General features: G+C 39.5%; 1 protein-coding gene across 1 annotated transcript; it reads left to right on the top strand.

Moving 5' to 3' along the window:
• Nucleotides 1-10,952: 10,952 nt before the first annotated feature.
• LOC306852861 (COMM domain-containing protein 5-like) lies at nucleotides 10,953-14,206 on the top strand (the record flags this gene model as incomplete). Its single annotated transcript, XM_079389981.1, has 8 exons — nucleotides 10,953-10,956; nucleotides 11,571-11,725; nucleotides 11,906-11,934; nucleotides 12,065-12,115; nucleotides 12,188-12,271; nucleotides 13,449-13,524; nucleotides 13,649-13,652; nucleotides 14,112-14,206. 8 exons carry the CDS (start codon nucleotides 10,953-10,955, stop codon nucleotides 14,204-14,206), a joined length of 498 nt encoding a protein of 165 aa, XP_079246107.1.
• Nucleotides 14,207-16,561: the final 2,355 nt, after the last annotated feature.

The following is a 16,561-nucleotide window of genomic DNA, read 5'->3' as shown; positions in this document are numbered from 1 at the left end:
TGACACACGCTGTGACGCAGCTGTCATCTGAGCGGGGCGTAACTTAGCGATCTGCTTTATACATAAAAAAACTGTTTTGTTTTTTTCTTCTACATTTTTTATATATATGTGTGTGTGTGTATTGTGTGGGGAATGTGGCCGTGTCTGCATGATTATAATCTGTATGGACGCACATCAGCGTGTTTATTAGCGACTCTATGACGGCTATCATTGTGATTCATTGATCAGCTATTATTGATTATATGGCCCATCTGTATGATTATCATCTGAATGGAAGCACATCAGCGTGTTTACTGACTATATGACCATGTCTGCCAATATCACTTCATGTCTGGCAATCAGAATACTTCAGTATACATACTATATACAAAGCATTTTTTTTTCAATTTTTTTCCTTTTTTATTACTCAAATAATTATTTTGGTATTTTTTAGTGCTCAAATAAATCACTTATATGATGTCTAAAATTCTGTCTATTATTTTATAATTGAAAAACTATGCAGGAATATGTATAATGACTAAAATAGCTTGTATAATTCTGAAATCCATTTGGTGGTTATTTTTCCTCAAACAGGGGGGTGGGGGGACTATAAATAGTTTCAGAAAAAATATTGCAGGAATCTAATTTTTCATGGTATCGTCTTCAAATTTGAAATATGAACTCATGAGACACGTGGCTTTCGATCCATTACTTTTCTGGATTGCTCCAGGACTTATTTCATGTATTTGTATATGAAATAAAAAAACATTCAGTGTGGAAAAATATTTTAAGGCACGTCAGTGTCTATAACTTTTTATCTTTTTGAGCGTTATCAACTCTGGATGATGGATAGTAAAGCCGAGAGTGTCTTCTTTCCAAATATACCGAATTTGTGTGTGTAGCACACTTTGTCACAAACTGTTACCATTTTAATTTAGGTAGATTATTTTCACCTGTGAGGCCCACAATGGGGGCGAAGGTTAACAGGTTAAAGGCACCAGTGCTTTATCTGCACAGACAGGAAGGAGGACAAGGCCTAGTGGATATCATATCCAGAGTAAAGACTTTCAGACTTCAAGTGGCTCAGAGACTCCTCTACGGGAAGGATGTGAGCTGGGCCGGGATAGCTGGGCATAAGCTCAATTCGGGTGGCAAAGAACTTGTTTTTCCAGAATTGGAAATTACTTCTGAAATTGAAAACTGGGAAGAAACTGAGGGTGGACTATTATCTTTTAAGACACCTCAGTTGGGAGTTTTCAGCAATACAGGAAAAAAATCACTGTATATATTGTGTGTCAAGAAACTACATCTTCAGGCTCTCACAAACATAAAGGAATCTAAATGGCAAGAGGTGTTTGGATCAGGTGCTTCCCCCAAGGGCAGCTGGAGGACCTTGTACAAACCTCCTATTGAAAAAAGAACTGGAGATCTTCAGTGGAGGTTAGTGCATGGTATAATAGCTACTAACAGATACAGAGCACGTCTTGATCCGCAGGTGAGGGAGGGATGCCCTTTCTGTTGTATTCAAGAAACTGTTTTTCATTTATTTTTAAATTGTGCTAGATTGCAACTGTTGTTTCCTACAATAGATAAGTGGTGTCAGAACCTGGGAGAAGTTTTCTCACCTATGTGTTTTATATATGGGCCTAGATATAAAAAGGAGTGTCATGTTTTATTGAATTTTTTATTTGGGCAAGTTAAATTGGCCATTTGGTTGTCACGCAAAGAAAAATTGTTAGGTAACGAGTCTTAAGAAGTTGATTTAGTCCGCAGGGGTTTAATAAGATCTCGATTAAAAATTGAGTACACATATTACAAATTAGTTAATGATCTTGAAACTTTTAAATATAAATGGGGTGTAAATCAATGTGTTTGTGATGTCGACTGTAATGGAAATTTGAATTATTTATTTTAATTGTTGTGTTTTTTTTTTTTTTCTTGTGATAATGTGATGATCTGAATTATGGCACTAAATTACCTTTATGTTTTTCTGTGGTAAAACATTTTAGTCTTTTGCTATTAAAGTGTTTTTTAAAGTCAAAAAGTCTCTCTGTCTCTGTCTCTCTCTGAATGGTGAGACTGAGCGTGGTGAGAGCGTGGTAGCATGAGTGAGTTTTCTATTTTTTCTATCTTTTCTCTTAGTTCTAGTTTTTTTCTTTTGTTTGTTTGTTTGTTTTGATATTTAGTGTAGGTGATTGTGAGTTGTTTGCAGAGCGGCGGCTGCAGCATGGCTGCGGGCGATCAGCTCGGTTTGTTTAAGCTCACGCGCCGGCACGCTATTAAGCTGTCTCCGCCGGCCGGTTGTTCGGTAGAGGATTGTAGTTTAGCGGTTGGTAAAGAGGTCGGTTGCGGAAGTATTAAATCTGCCTCGAGGATGAACAGCGCTGTTGTGATTTTTTTTGGATGAAATGGATAAAGCAAATCAGTTAATTGAGAATGGAGTTGTAATTCAAGGTACTTTTGTACCTGTTCTCTCTCTAGTGAATCCTGCTAAAAAGATCATCATCTCTAATGTCCCTCCTTTTCTAAAAAATGAAGTTTTGGCTAAAGAGTTACAGAGATACGGACAACTAGTATCTCTGATTAAACTGGTCCCCATGAGTTGTAAATCTCCTCCATTTAAAACACGTTATGTCTTTTAGGAGGCAGGTACTCATGGTGCTTAAAAATAATGATGAGGAGCTGAACTTGGTGTTTAAGTTTAAGATTGATGGTTATGATTGCACCATACATGCAACATCAGAGTTGATGAAGTGCTACGGGTGCGGAACTGTAGGCCATCTGATTCGTTCGTGCCCGGAGAGGGTAAAGTCAGCTGAGACGACTGCTAACGTGGTGGAACAACCGAGCACAAGCGATGCCGCCGCTTCAGTTAAAACAAAGGGAAATAAACAAACCGTAACGGAGGAAAGTGACGCTAGTAATCTTGAGAAGGAAGTTATGGAGGAGTCAACGAGCAAGCAAACAGAGTTGGAAGTTCAACGAGATCCAAAGGTAGGCGCTAATACTGTTCATATTGTTACTAGAATAGCCGAATCAGTGCTGTTTGATGAGGAGAAGGTTGTGTGTGATAAGGAACTGGCTAAACAATTGATCAAAAGGAAAGAGCTAGACAATACGATGAATGCAGATCAGACTAGTAAAGTATCAAAGCTGACTTTAGGGCACGGTTCGCAGTCTGAAGAGAGCTCGATGGACACACAGGAGAGTGTATGTGAGTTTGGTGCTGACACACAGGTGGATGCAGAGAGCGTTTACCCTTTTACTAGACTCCGTTCATTCTTACAGGATACTAAAGGCATGAGGTCAGTTAGAGTTGATGATTTTTTCCCGGATTTAAAGATGTTTCTTGACTCAGTTAAGCTGTTTATGAAAAACACTGATAGGTCTGATCAGTCCACTTTCAGTGATCAAGAAATTTATCGTCTCAAGAAAATGATGCTTAAAGTTAGATCGCAAATAGCTAATGATGGTTCATTTTCTTTTGTTCTTTTTCTATGTGTTATTTTCTCTATTTTGTTTAAATGGCAATCCCAACGTATTTCTTCATTTAACGTGTGAAGTAAAGCTAGGATCTTTAAACATTAATGGTGCCAGGGAGGATGTGAAGAGAGCTGCTCTTTTTAATCTACTTAAAGTGAGACAACTTAATGTGGTTTTCCTGCAAGAAACACATAGTACAGTAGATAATGAAGCAGACTGGAAGAAGGAATGGGATGGGGAAGTGTGTCTTAGTCATAAGAGCAATAACATTGGTGGAGTTGGGATTTTGTTTGCTAAAGATTTTATACCAATTTCTTTTAATATTGAGGAAATTATTAAGGGTCGGTTGTTAACGATACATGCTTGCTTTGAAAATGTAAAATTGATCTTTATTAATGTGTATGTTCCAACTGTGGGAACTGAAAGGGTGATTTTTCTCAATATTTTAAACAATGTGTTAAGGAATTGTTCTGATGATTGTTATATGATCTTGGGGGGATTTCAACTGTACTGCTGCATGTGTTGATAGGAATCACATAGAACATCATGGTCCGAGCAAAAAGTGTTTAATCAATTTAAATGAATCACATGGTTTATGTGATGTTTGGAGGTTTTTTGATCCTTCCCAGCGCCAGTATACCTGGACTCATGTCAAGGATAATTATCTGTCTTTAGCTAGACTGGATAGAGTTTATTGTTTCAAACATCAAACCACTGTTCTGAGAAATTGTTTGATACATCAAGATTCAAGAGTTTCTCAGTGGAGCGACCCGAACGGCGTCCGAACACAGCGGCGCCATCTTGGAACTTTACATATTCATCTTGGAACTTTACATCCTGTCGGTATTTCTGATCATTCTCTTGTTCAATGTTCTATTTTTATCAAAGATGTGAAATGTAATAGTGCTTTTTGGCATTTTAATGTTGCTTTGCTTGATGACAATGTTTTTAGAGACACTTTAAGTTTTTTTTGGGATGGTTTTAAAAATACAAAATCTGAATATGTTTCTTTGCAGCAGTGGTGGGACATAGGAAAGAGTAAAATCAAGCAGCTTTGTTTACAATATACTTCAAATGTTACAAAAGATATGACCAGATCAATGAAAGATTTAGAGAGTGAAATATCAGAGCTGCAAGAGCTGGCAGACTCCACAGGAGAAAGAGAACACTTTAAAGTTCTAAAAAGGGAAAAAATAGCATTGTCCAACCTGTTAGGTTTTTCTGCTCAAGGTGCTCTGGTTCGTTCACGCTTTCAGAACGTGGTTAAAATGGACGCTCCTTCTCATTTTTTCTTTGCCCTAGAACGAAAAAATGGGCAAAGGAGACTTATGCATTCTTTGCGAGACAACACTGGACAATTACTACATGAATCTGCTGAGATTCGGAAATGTGCTGTCGACTTCTATGAAAAACTGTTTAATAAGGAGTCTCAAGAGTCTTTAGAAGTAGCGCAATCCTTCTATGAAGGCTTACCACAGGTCTCAGAGGAGACTAATATAGAGCTGGGTGGTCCAATCTCTGAAGCTGAATTATACACAGCACTGCAGAGCTTAGAGAGTGGCAAGGCTCCAGGTATTGATGGGCTTCCTGTGGACTTTTACAAAGTTTTTTGGAAAGAAATTAGAAAAGATTTGTCACTTGTGCTAATGAATAGCCTTGAAAAAGGTTTTTTACCACTAAACTGCAGGAGGGCGATCCTTACTCTTCTTCCTAAAAAAGGTGACCTGCAAGAGATTAAAAATTGGCGACCAGTGGCTTTACTGTCGACTGATTATAAGCTGCTATCAAAAGTATTAGCCATGAGATTGAAGAAAGCAATGGAGCAAATTATACATGTGGACCAGACCTACTGTATTCCTAACAGGTTGATATCAGACAATATTATTCTAATTCGTGATGTTTTGCACCTCTCCAGTTCTTTGGGTTGTGAATTTGGGTTAATTTCAATAGACCAAGAAAAGGCGTTTGACAGAGTTGAACATCATTACTTGTGGAAAACTTTGGAAGTGTTTGGTTTTAGTCCAAGTTTTATAGCCATGATCCAGGTTTTATACAGGGACATTGAGAGTTTATTAAAGATTAATGGGGGCTTAAGCGCACCTTTTAAGGTTCAGAGGGGAATTAGGCAGGGGTGTTCTCTTTCCGGAATGCTTTACTCATTGGCCTTTGAACCTTTCCTGCATAAACTAAGAAGGCTTCTTCCTGGGGTAACCTTTCCTGGCTGCAATTCAGTTTTTAAATTATCTGCTTACGCTGATGATGTGGTTATTTTTGTCAAGAATCAAGATGACATTAATGTTCTTGTCGAATGCATAAATGATTTCAGTGTTTTGTCATCTGCAAAAATCAACTGGGGGAAAAGTGAAGCCATAGTTTTTGGTGTTGAGTTAGTTAAAAAGACTGTTTTACCCAATGGGTTATATTGGGTTAAGGGTGGTTTTAAGTATCTGGGTGTGTTTTTAGGAGACAATTCATTTGTGTGCAAAAATTTGGACAATGTTTTAGAAAAAATCGAAGGACGTTTTAAAAAATGGAAGTGGATCTTACCACAAATGTCTTTCAAGGGACGTGTATTAGTTATAAACAATCTAGTGTCATCTATGTTATGGCATCACTTGATGTGTGTAGATCCCCCGTCACAGCTGCTGGCAAAAATACAAGCAGTTTTAGTAAATTTTTTTTGGGACCATTTACATTGGGTCCCACAATGTCTTTTGTTTTTGCCAAAGGAAGCAGGAGGTCACGGACTAAATCATCTCACTAACAGAGGTGCTACTTTCAGACTCCAATTTATACAAAGACTACTTGTTGGACCAGAAAGCCTTGTCTGGAGACCCTTAGCCCATACTATATTAAGCCAAGGTGGAAATTTGGGTCTAGTTCAGTCATTGTTTTTAATGGATCTGAAGACTCACAAGCTATGTAATCTTCCTAAGTTTTATCAAGGGTTGTTTACTGTGTGGGGGATGTTTCTGAAATCAAGAACAAGCAGTGATTCACTGTTCTGGTTGCTGAAAGAGCCAGTGCTGTATGGGACACGATTCAACGTAGAGCACTTAACTGGGTCTTTCATGGCACAGCGTTTCATTTCAGCGGGGACTGTTACTTTGAAACATGTCTTTGATTTGACTGGGCCAAATTTGTCTAACGCTGAAAAATTGGCCACTTATATAGGTGTCCGATCTATCAGGATTGTGAATCACTTGCTTAATAACTGGAAAAGTGAACTTGCACAGACTGAACTCTCCTTGTGTAATGAATATTGTAATGGACATTGTCAACCCAACAGTAATGATATTTTCCCTTCATTAATTCTTGTTCCTGATTTTAAAAATTGCACTGGTCCATTGTTAGAGTTAAACTGAACTCTCACAATCAACGTGGTCACAATGACAAGTAAGTCCAGGTATAAGTCTTTTGTTAAGATTTTAAATAAAGATAAACTGAATGGTCAAGCGGATACTCCCTGGAGAGCTCATCTTGGGCTTGATAATGAAGTCAAGCCTGTGTGGAGAGCTCTATATAAATTACCGCTAACAAAAAAGGTTGGGGACTTACAATGGAGAGTGTTACATGGAATTGTGGCTGTCAATGCGTTTGTTTCTGTTATTAATACTAATGTAAATGAAAATTGTCCTTTCTGTGTGCAAAGGGAAACAGTGTTTCATTGTTTTTCAGAATGTAGCAGACTATGTAATTTTTTTGCATTGCTGCAACGACTGTTCATAATGTTTGAAGAAGTGTTTACTAAAGAGATGTTTATTCTTGGATATAGATATAGTCAGAAATACCGACCGAAATGCCAGCTTTTTAATTTTGTTTTAGGCCAAGCATAAATGGCTATCTATATAAGTAGGAGAAATAAGGTAGATGGGTCTCTTGATTGTGATGCAAGCATTTTGTTTGTCAGAATGATGAAAGCCAGATTGAAGGTTGATTTTGACTACTATATGTCTATAAACAATGTTGAGGAATTTATTTTCATCTGGTGTTATAAAGATGTGTTGTGCTCTATTGTTGACAATATGTTGTGCTTTGGAGTTGTTACATTTACATTTACATTTACATTTAGTCATTTGGCAGACGCTTTTATCCAAAGCGACTTACAATTGGGGAATACAAAAAGCGATTCATCTTGAAGAGGCAGTCAGACAGAGGAAGTGCTCGTAACACCAAGTCTCAGTCATTGTTCAAATAAGTACAAACTAGTAGGTGGAGAGAAAGATAGAAGGAAAGTTTTTTTTTTTTTTAGTTTAGGATGAAGTCAAGTACTGCCGAAAGAGATGAGTTTTCAGTTGTTGCTTGAAGGTTGCCAGAGATCCTGCGTTCCGGATAGGGGTGGGAAGATTATTCCACCAGCCAGGAATGGTGAACGAGAATGTTCTGGAGAGTGATTTTGAGCCTCTCTGTGATGGTACCACAAGGCGTCGCTCACTAGCAGATCTCAAACTTCTGGAGGGGATGTAGGTTCGTAATAGTGAGTGGAAGTAGGAGGGTGCAGAGCCTGTGGTAGATCTGTACGCAAGCATCAGTGACTTGAACTGGATGCGAGCTGCCACTGGTAGCCAGTGCAAGGAGATGAAGAGTGGTGTAACATGCGCTCTTTTGGGCTCGTTGAAGATCAGTCGTGCCGCTGCATTCTGAATCATTTGTAGAGGTTTAATTGCGTTTGATGGCAGACCAGCCAGAAGAGCATTGCAGTAGTCCAGTCTAGAAACAACCAGGGCCTGGACAAGAAGTTGCGCAGCATGCTCTGTCAGAAAGGGCCTGATCTTTCTGATGTTGTGTAGTGCAAACCTGCAGGAACGAGCAGTCTTTGCAATGTGCTCTTTGAAGGTCAGCTGGTCATCAAAGATTACACCAAGATTTCTGACCGAAGTTGATGGGGTAATCATTGATGAGCCGAACTGAATCGTGAAGTCATGCCGTAGAGTCGGAGTGGCAGGGAAGACCAGAAGTTCCGTCTTTGCCAGGTTGAGCTGTAGGTGATGTTCTTTCATCCATGCCGAGATGTCCGCCAGGCAGCCTGAGATCCGTGCAGCTACCGTTGGGTCATCTGGTTGAAAAGAGAGATAGAGCTGCGTGTCATCGGCATAGCAGTGATAGGAGAAGCCATGTGCATGTATGATGGGACCCAGCGATGTAGTGTACGTGGAGAAGAGGAGGGGTCCAAGAACCGATCCCTGAGGAACTCCAGTGATCAGTTGATGTGGTTTGGATACCTCCCCTCCCCAGGCCACCCTGAAGGATCTACCGGTGAGATAGGATTCAAACCAGCGAAGTGGAATTCCAGTGATGCCCAGTGAAGAGAGTGTAGACAGGAGAATCTGATGATTGACAGTGTCAAAAGCAGCAGAGAGATCCAGCAGAATGAGGACTGACGATTTGGAATCGGCCTTTGCAGTTCGTAGGGCTTCAGTGACTGAGAGTAGCGCAGTCTCTGTTGAATGGCCACTCCTGAAACCTGACTGTTTAGCATCCAGCTTGTTGTACTGTGAAAGAAACCGCGAGAGCTGGTTGAAGACAGCTCGTTCGAGTGTTTTCCCTATGAATGGAAGGAGAGAGACAGGTCTGTAGTTATCTAAAAGAGAAGCATTTAATGTAGGTTTTTTGATCAGTGGGGTTACCCGAGCCTGCTTGAATGCTGTGGGGAAGATGCCTGTGAGGAGAGATGTGTTGATAATGTGTGTGAGTGCCGGTAAGAGTGTGGGAGAGATTGTTTGGAGAAGATGTGAGGGGATCGGGTCGAGAGGACATGTTGTAGGATGGCTGGAGAGGAGAAGTTTGGATACTTCTGCCTCGGTGAGAGGACTGAAGGAGAAGATGGGAGCTGGAGCGGTGGATGTGGTTGATCGGAGGTCCTGCGGAGTTGAGAACTGGTTGCTGATTGTTCTAGTTTTGTCTGTGAAAAAAGAGGCAAAGTCATCAGCGGTTATCAAAGTGGTGGGAGGTGGAGGAGGGGGACAGAGGAGAGAATTAAATGTTCTGAAGAGATTACGCATGTCTGGAGCGCTGGTGATCTTGTTGTGGAAATGTGAGGATTTGGCAGTGTGGACTTCAGTAGAGAAAGATGAAAGCAAAGACTGATACCTACTCAGGTCCGACGGATCGTCTGATTTGCGCCATTTTCTCTCTGCCGCTCTGAGTTTGGTCCGATTCTCACGAAGAACATCGGATAACCAGGGGTTAGAAGGAGTAGCCCGTGCTGGCCTAGAGGAGAGAGGACAGATGTCGTCTAGACAAGAGGTTAAGGTAGAGCATAAAGTGTCAGTGGCTGCATTTACATCCAGAGAAGAGAAATGGGTAGGCGAGGGAAGAGAGGAGGATACTACAGAGGAAAGAAGGGAGGGGGAAAGGGAGCGTAGGTTGCGTCTGAAAGTAACCGGTAAGGGAGATGGTGGCACCTGAGTTGCAAAATGTAACGTAAATGTAATGAAGAAATGGTCAGAGATATGGAGTGGTTGTACCAGAATGTTATCTGTAGAACAATTGCGTGTATAAATTAAGTCGAGTTGGTTACCAGATTTGTGCGTGCTAGTAGTGGTGAGGCGTTTGAGATCAAATGAAGCTAGGAGTGACTGGAAGTCTGTAGCATAAGGCCTGTCTAGGTGGATGTTGAAATCGCCGAAGACTAAGAGTGGAGTCCCATCCTCCATGAAAGACGACAGCAGTCCGTCCAGCTCGTCTAGGAAGGTTGGTGGTATTTGGCCCGGCGGACGATGGATTACCACAATCTGGAGTCTTATAGGAGCTGTCACAGTAACAGCATGCGATTCAAATGAGTTGAGATTGCCTAGGGGAGAGTGGGTAGAGTATTTCCAATTGTTAGAAATGAGCAAGCCAGTGCCCCCACCCCGGCCAACTTGCCTAGGGGTGTGAGAGAAAGAGAAATTGTGAGAGAGAGCAGCTGGGGTTGCCGTGTCTTCTGGACGGATCCAGGTCTCAGTCAAGCCCAGGATGCTGAGTGTGGAATGTAAGGAAAATGCAGAAATGAAGTCGGCTTTGTTGACAGCTGACTGGCAATTCCAAAGACCTACAGAGAAAGAAAGAGGTGCAGTGGAAGATGTAGAGATATTGCGCAGGTTGGCAGGGTTACGTGACCTTCTGCATGTTCTAGTTGTTGTTGAGCTAAGTGTTGTTTTTCTTTTTTATGAAATCATTCATAACCTCTTGTTATGGTTTTTTAATTTAAAATTTTATTGAGAAATCTTGTTTGTATAAATAAAAGAGGGTTTCAAAATTAAAAAAAAAAAATTCTCTGTCTCTCTGTCTCTCTGTCTCTCACTGACTGACTGACCCCCAGTGCTCTCCATTGACTCTGTATTACTGGAAGCTGCCTCCTGCCTCTGTTCTGTGTCTCTGTCAATTCAGCTTTATTAGCATGACTGTGTAACACAATGTTGCCAAAGCATTAACATATAACAACATGAATAATAATAAATAAAATCCATCTAAATAAATGAAAAGATAAAGTCAGTTTGAAGTTAATCATGTGTAACATTGTGAATGGTTGATACATATTTAGGAGCTAGTGCAGCTGTTATCATCTTCTCCAAGTAAGAAGGGCATTTTCTCAGTATCTAAGTTCAGTAAATGATGGGATCAGGGCTTCAGATCTGGGGAGAAATGTTTCCCTCACATCGTGATATTTAGGACAAATGAGCAGAAAGTGTTTCTCGTCCTCTATTTGCTGTAGATCAGTGTCTACAGATCCTCTGCTCTCGCTCTGGCCATGTTTGTCTAACTCTCTCTATCTCTAAATCATGCTTACTTCATCTGTATTTGGAGAGGATTTCTCTTTAAATGGTTTAATCAATAAATAATTGGCAAATTTAGTGCAAAATTTAGTTTATTTTGAAGGTCAAAGTGTATTTTTAGAGATTCATCATGAGGGTCTTTTAGATTTTTGTCAAGTTCTTTAATAATGGTTTTGGGGTTGAAGCTGTAGTCAGCGAGGAGCTGGGTTTTATGAAGTGTATTTAGAGGATGAGATTCTGCTGAGGTTTCATTGGCGATGAGGGCTTTATATCAGATTGAATCAGGATCAGACTGATGGAGGTGATGGTGTGTCTGTCTGGTTCTGATGTGCTGACTCTGTTCTGTCGCAGCGGTGCTGAAGGCCGTGGATGGTCTGGACTGCTGTGAGTCTCTGAGACTGATCTCGGAGAGCGGCTTGGTCTCGGAGGACAGCTTTAACCACGTCGTGGCTGGACTGTACTCTCTTCTCAAAGAAGCTCTGTGTCTGCTGTCTCTGAGACAAGAGGTTAGCTCTATAGCTTTCTCACATCAGACCGCTGACTCGGTTTAATTACTCGTCTTCACTGACGAGTGAAATGTCAAATGCTGTAATTAAAGACTTCTCTGGTGATAGCTTCAGTGTGTATGAAGCCAGTCTTAAACGCATATATTTCCTCAAAACTAATCTGAATTCTCTTTGTTTCAGGTTTTTAATGAGGATCTTAGAGCACTTCGGTAGGGCATGCCTCATAACTTTTTTTTTTCTGAAAGACTAATCATTTATAAATTAATAGTCACAGTTTTTTGTGTTGATACTGACGTGTTTCTAGTGATTTGTTGTATTTCTGGGTGCTGTTTCTCTCAGGGTTTCTGAGGAGTTGATTGCAGACGTGTCCAGTGCTGTGTTTGGAAACAGGTATGATTCGCCTCCTCTCTCAGACCGACTCTATTATCCTGTATATCAGCTCATTTCTCAACGCTCCTCCAGGAATATCAGCGACACACATCGAGGGCCAACTCTGGCCAAGATCCAGGACTTTAAATGGAGAGTTGATGTTGCCATTTCCACAAGGTACACTAGTAATGATTGTTTTATATAGACATCTGCTGATCTCAGAATTTAAAGCTCTTCTGTGTACAATAAACGTAGACATGCATGTCATGTAAAGAATAAGGTGTTGTGCCTTATTCTAGTGGATTATTGTGTTACGGTTCAAGATCATAAGTGTTACTGCATTAGCAATGCTTTCCACTTTTACAGTGTAATTGCAATTAGAGTTTGCATAAATACATTTTGTCTGTGGCAGCTCGGCCGTATTCTTTATAAAATGCCCAGGGTTCCTTAAAACATCCCAGGGTCCTGGGTGATGTTGATTAACTGATGAATAATTCTCCTGGAAAATAGTGTTGTTGTCCTAGAAAATTAAAATAAAAGAGAGATTTTGAATGCTGTTTAGTCATTTGGCAGATTAATTTTCAGATGTTAACTGGTAAACAGTTACCTCGTGTTATTAACATTAATTCAGTGACTTCCTAACTACTAGTTTTTAATGCTGTATCCACACTATTTTTCCCGTTTATGTAAATTTAATGTGTCTGGCTTCCAGTGTCATTCGCTTCCTAACAGCTCCTTTTACTGCTTTATATTTCAAACTGGTTTGTCATTATAATTTATTATAATTTATTATCATAATTATGAATACCGTGGTGCGTTTTACTGTAGTTATTCTTCTTGTTATTTCCCTACAGCGGCTAAAGAACCGAAATCTCACACATTGACAGAAAGCAGTTGAACAATAAGGTGGATAAGACTAGAGTCAAATCTATGAAGCAGACGGAAGAGTGCTATATTGTTCTCTATAAATTAATACACTAGAGTAACGCTCATGAATACAATGACTGAATACTGTGAATAATTCATACTCAAGGGCTCATATTAAAGAGCTGATTTTATAGCCATAAACTGTACAAAAGTATAAAGTGTGAGGGGCACATCCACAGCAAACAATGTTAATTAGTTAATCTTCACATTGGTATAGATGAAGCCCCAGCAGCATCTGCTTATTCACTCCACAAATACAAGCAGAAGCTTATGTTAAAAATGCTGTAGTTAACACTGAATGATCACTGTTAATTGTAGCAGCTCTAACCGTGAGCATGGTTATTTGTGTTGGATTAGTTGTGTATATTTAATGTGAACACAAGCACATGAGCATCATATGATCATTATTAATGTTTGTGATTTTTAGCTCGCTGTCTCGAGCTTTACAGCCCTCCATTCTCATGCAGATGAAACTGTCTGATGGACACTTGCATCGATTTGAGGTAATCTTTCTCAATTCTATTTGATTTCAGAGTATGTAGTAATCACTGAAGCGTGTAGTAGACATTTAGCTCTATTAATTTATCTGGTATTTACAGATGTATCAAGATCCTACATTATCAGCAGTTGAGTTTTTTAATTGAAAAGCTACAGTAAAAAATAAATTATTTTATTTTATTTAAGCTTTGTATCATTTTCTGATAAATAACACTTAATAGCTTTTATAGCTTGAACTTTTTTTTTTTTTTAGTAGGCCTGTTTTATCAGATCTACCTGTTATCTGTATTCTTGCAAAAAAATAAAAAAATACACCACAAAACATTTTAAGTATCCAAATATGGCTCTTACTGTATTCCACACATGTACAGGTCTAGTGCTCTGCAGAAAATAATGTGTTGGCCTAAAATATGCAATCCACCCGTTTACTCTCCTCTGGTCTGAATGGTATTTTCATCCATTAAACAGAAGTCTGAGAGCTTGTGAAAGTGCCACGGATGCAGTTTGTTTGATTTGTGTTTTCTGAATTCGTTTGACTGCTTTGATCTGGTGCAAGCGTGAGTTTTCTTTTCTCTTCTCTTCTATGTTCCAGTCGTCAAGTTCCAGGAACTTCGTTACAATGTTTCTCTACTTTTAAAGGAAATGAATGATATAGAGAAGAGGAGTATTCTCAAAATACAAGCCTGATAGATCATATCATATGCTATTGCTAAACAAGATATTGTACAAGCTTGATTGTGTAAAACTGTCTTGTTTGTCAGCAGTGTTTTGTCAACACATTTTTGATCTACATTTTGTAAGAATAAATGTCTGTCGTCTTCTGGTTTCTCAAGATGCGCAGTGGTTTTGCATCCGTTAAATCCTCGTACAGCTGTGTTATACAGGCATGAAGAGTCGAGTCTTGCAGTCATGCTGCAGTACAGAAGAATGTTTGTGGTAAATGTCAGTTTCACATGATTGCTCTGTGTGTGGTCGAGTCACATCTGTGAGGTGAGAAAGCTGTGTGTGTCAGTGTGTGTGCAGTGTTCGTTATAGTCACAGCTAATGAGCTGCAGCAGTCACACAAAGAATCGCTTAAAAAACAACCATATGAGGAATCCCCATGTTAAAACAGAGCCTTGTTCAAAGAAGAGCTAACAAGTGAAAAGGGAAAGTGACAGTGTTGTAATACAATAACTCCTAATGACGACTCAGACTTCAAGCAGCGATGGCCTGTAAAATATCCAGCAATGAAAAAAACTAAAATTATTTTAGAACAATGGCATTCAATTAATCAAAACATGTCCTGCTCTAGGCATTACAGATATTCGTCTTTTTAAATTTGTAGCTTGTGGGGTTTGTCGTCTTTTGTTTTGTTCGAAGGGGGTGAGTTTCAGTGATAGTTACTGACATTCGCTTTAATAAAACTATTGTCTGAAACCACGTTTCTGTAGCAGCCTTTGCTGTGTTTTCACTCCTTGTGCCCTGCCACTCCACTTTTTTTATATTTATAATATGATATAGTTCATCAATCTCACACAAGGGTGTCGTATAGCAGCTCCCTAACGCCGAGTATTGCACATTTTATTCAGAAAATTCTAGTTATTATTCTTCTGTGCAGTTTTCGCACCGAACTTTTCCTAAATAGATTTGGATGTATATTTTGGGATGCTGCCCTTCAGGAAAGTCCATAGATGATAAAGCATAGACTCTGCACCGAATGCATCACAATCTTTGCTAAATTGGTCTGATACTTCAAAGAATCTGTAATGTCCTTCATATAGTCAAGATTTCCACTTCCTGCAACCGCAAAACACCCTCATAACAAGACTGGTCCACCTCCATTTCTTCTGCTCATTCACACACAGCTGATCCATGGGTCCAGAAAGTTTGGTCACTCCATAAAACATTCTTCCAGAACTCCACAGGTCTATCCAAAGTCATTAATTTCTGTCAAGTCACCTTTATTTATATAGCGTTTTAACAATACAGATTGTGTCAAAGCACTTAACAGCATCAAACTAGAGGATAGAGTGTCAGTAATCTATAATAATAAGATTAAACACTCAATTTTCAGTTAAAGGCATTTCATTATTGAGTTCAGAGATGTCATTGTCTAGATCAGTTTAGTTTAAATAGTATCTGTGAAATCAAACTGACGATAATCACTAGAAATGAAGTGTCCCCAGCTGAGCAAGCCAGAGGAGACAGCGGCAAGGAACCAAAACTCCTGAGACAGAATGGAGAAAAACCCTTGGGAGAAACCAGACTCAGTCGGCCAGTTCTCTTCTGGCCAGGATGTTATTGTTTATTTATTGTTTACTTATTGTTTTAATTAAAATTTTAAATGTATAAATGTATTATTTCTATTTTTATATTGTTGCAATTTCTAACAATAATAGTATTTAGTTAGGTATTTAATTATATTTTTAGTTTTATTGTATTTTTAGTGGAGGTCTTCACCGCCAACGATCAGGGCCGCAGACATCATCACCCAGGGCCGATCCACCATCTGATCCGGACACAGACTGAGAAACAGAATAAGAAAGAAACAGACAAATATTAGCATAGATGCCATTCTTCTTACGATGTAACGAGTACATCATGTGTTATGAGGAGTGTCCCCGGTTCCGGTTGATGTAATTAATGCAGCCTGACAATCCTTTAACAGATTTGAATAATAGAAGTGTATTAGTGTGTTATGTGTAAGCCAGGTTAAAGAAATGGGTCTTTAATCTAGATTTAAACTGACAGAGTGTGTCTGCCTCCCGAACAGTGTTAGGTAGATTGTTCCAGAGTTTGGGTGCTAAATAGAAAAAGGATCTGCCGCCCGCAGTCAGTTTTGATATTCTAGGTATTATCAAACGGACAAGGCAGCGTCGCAAGCGGTGTGAGAGAGGACGGAAGCGCGGAGGTATACAAGCTAGGCTAAGAGCTAACCCCACTAGACCGGCTCTTCCAACACTCATGCTCTCAAACGTTCACTCTCTGGAAAACAAACTGGACTTAATTCAACTCAGTCGGTCTACACAGCATGAGGCAAGGGATTGTTGTGTGTTTGTT

This window comes from Barbus barbus, assembly GCF_936440315.1.
Source record: "Barbus barbus genome assembly, chromosome: 33".
Lineage (NCBI taxonomy): Eukaryota > Metazoa > Chordata > Actinopteri > Cypriniformes > Cyprinidae > Barbus > Barbus barbus.
This window is presented reverse-complemented; position numbering and strand designations above follow the sequence as displayed.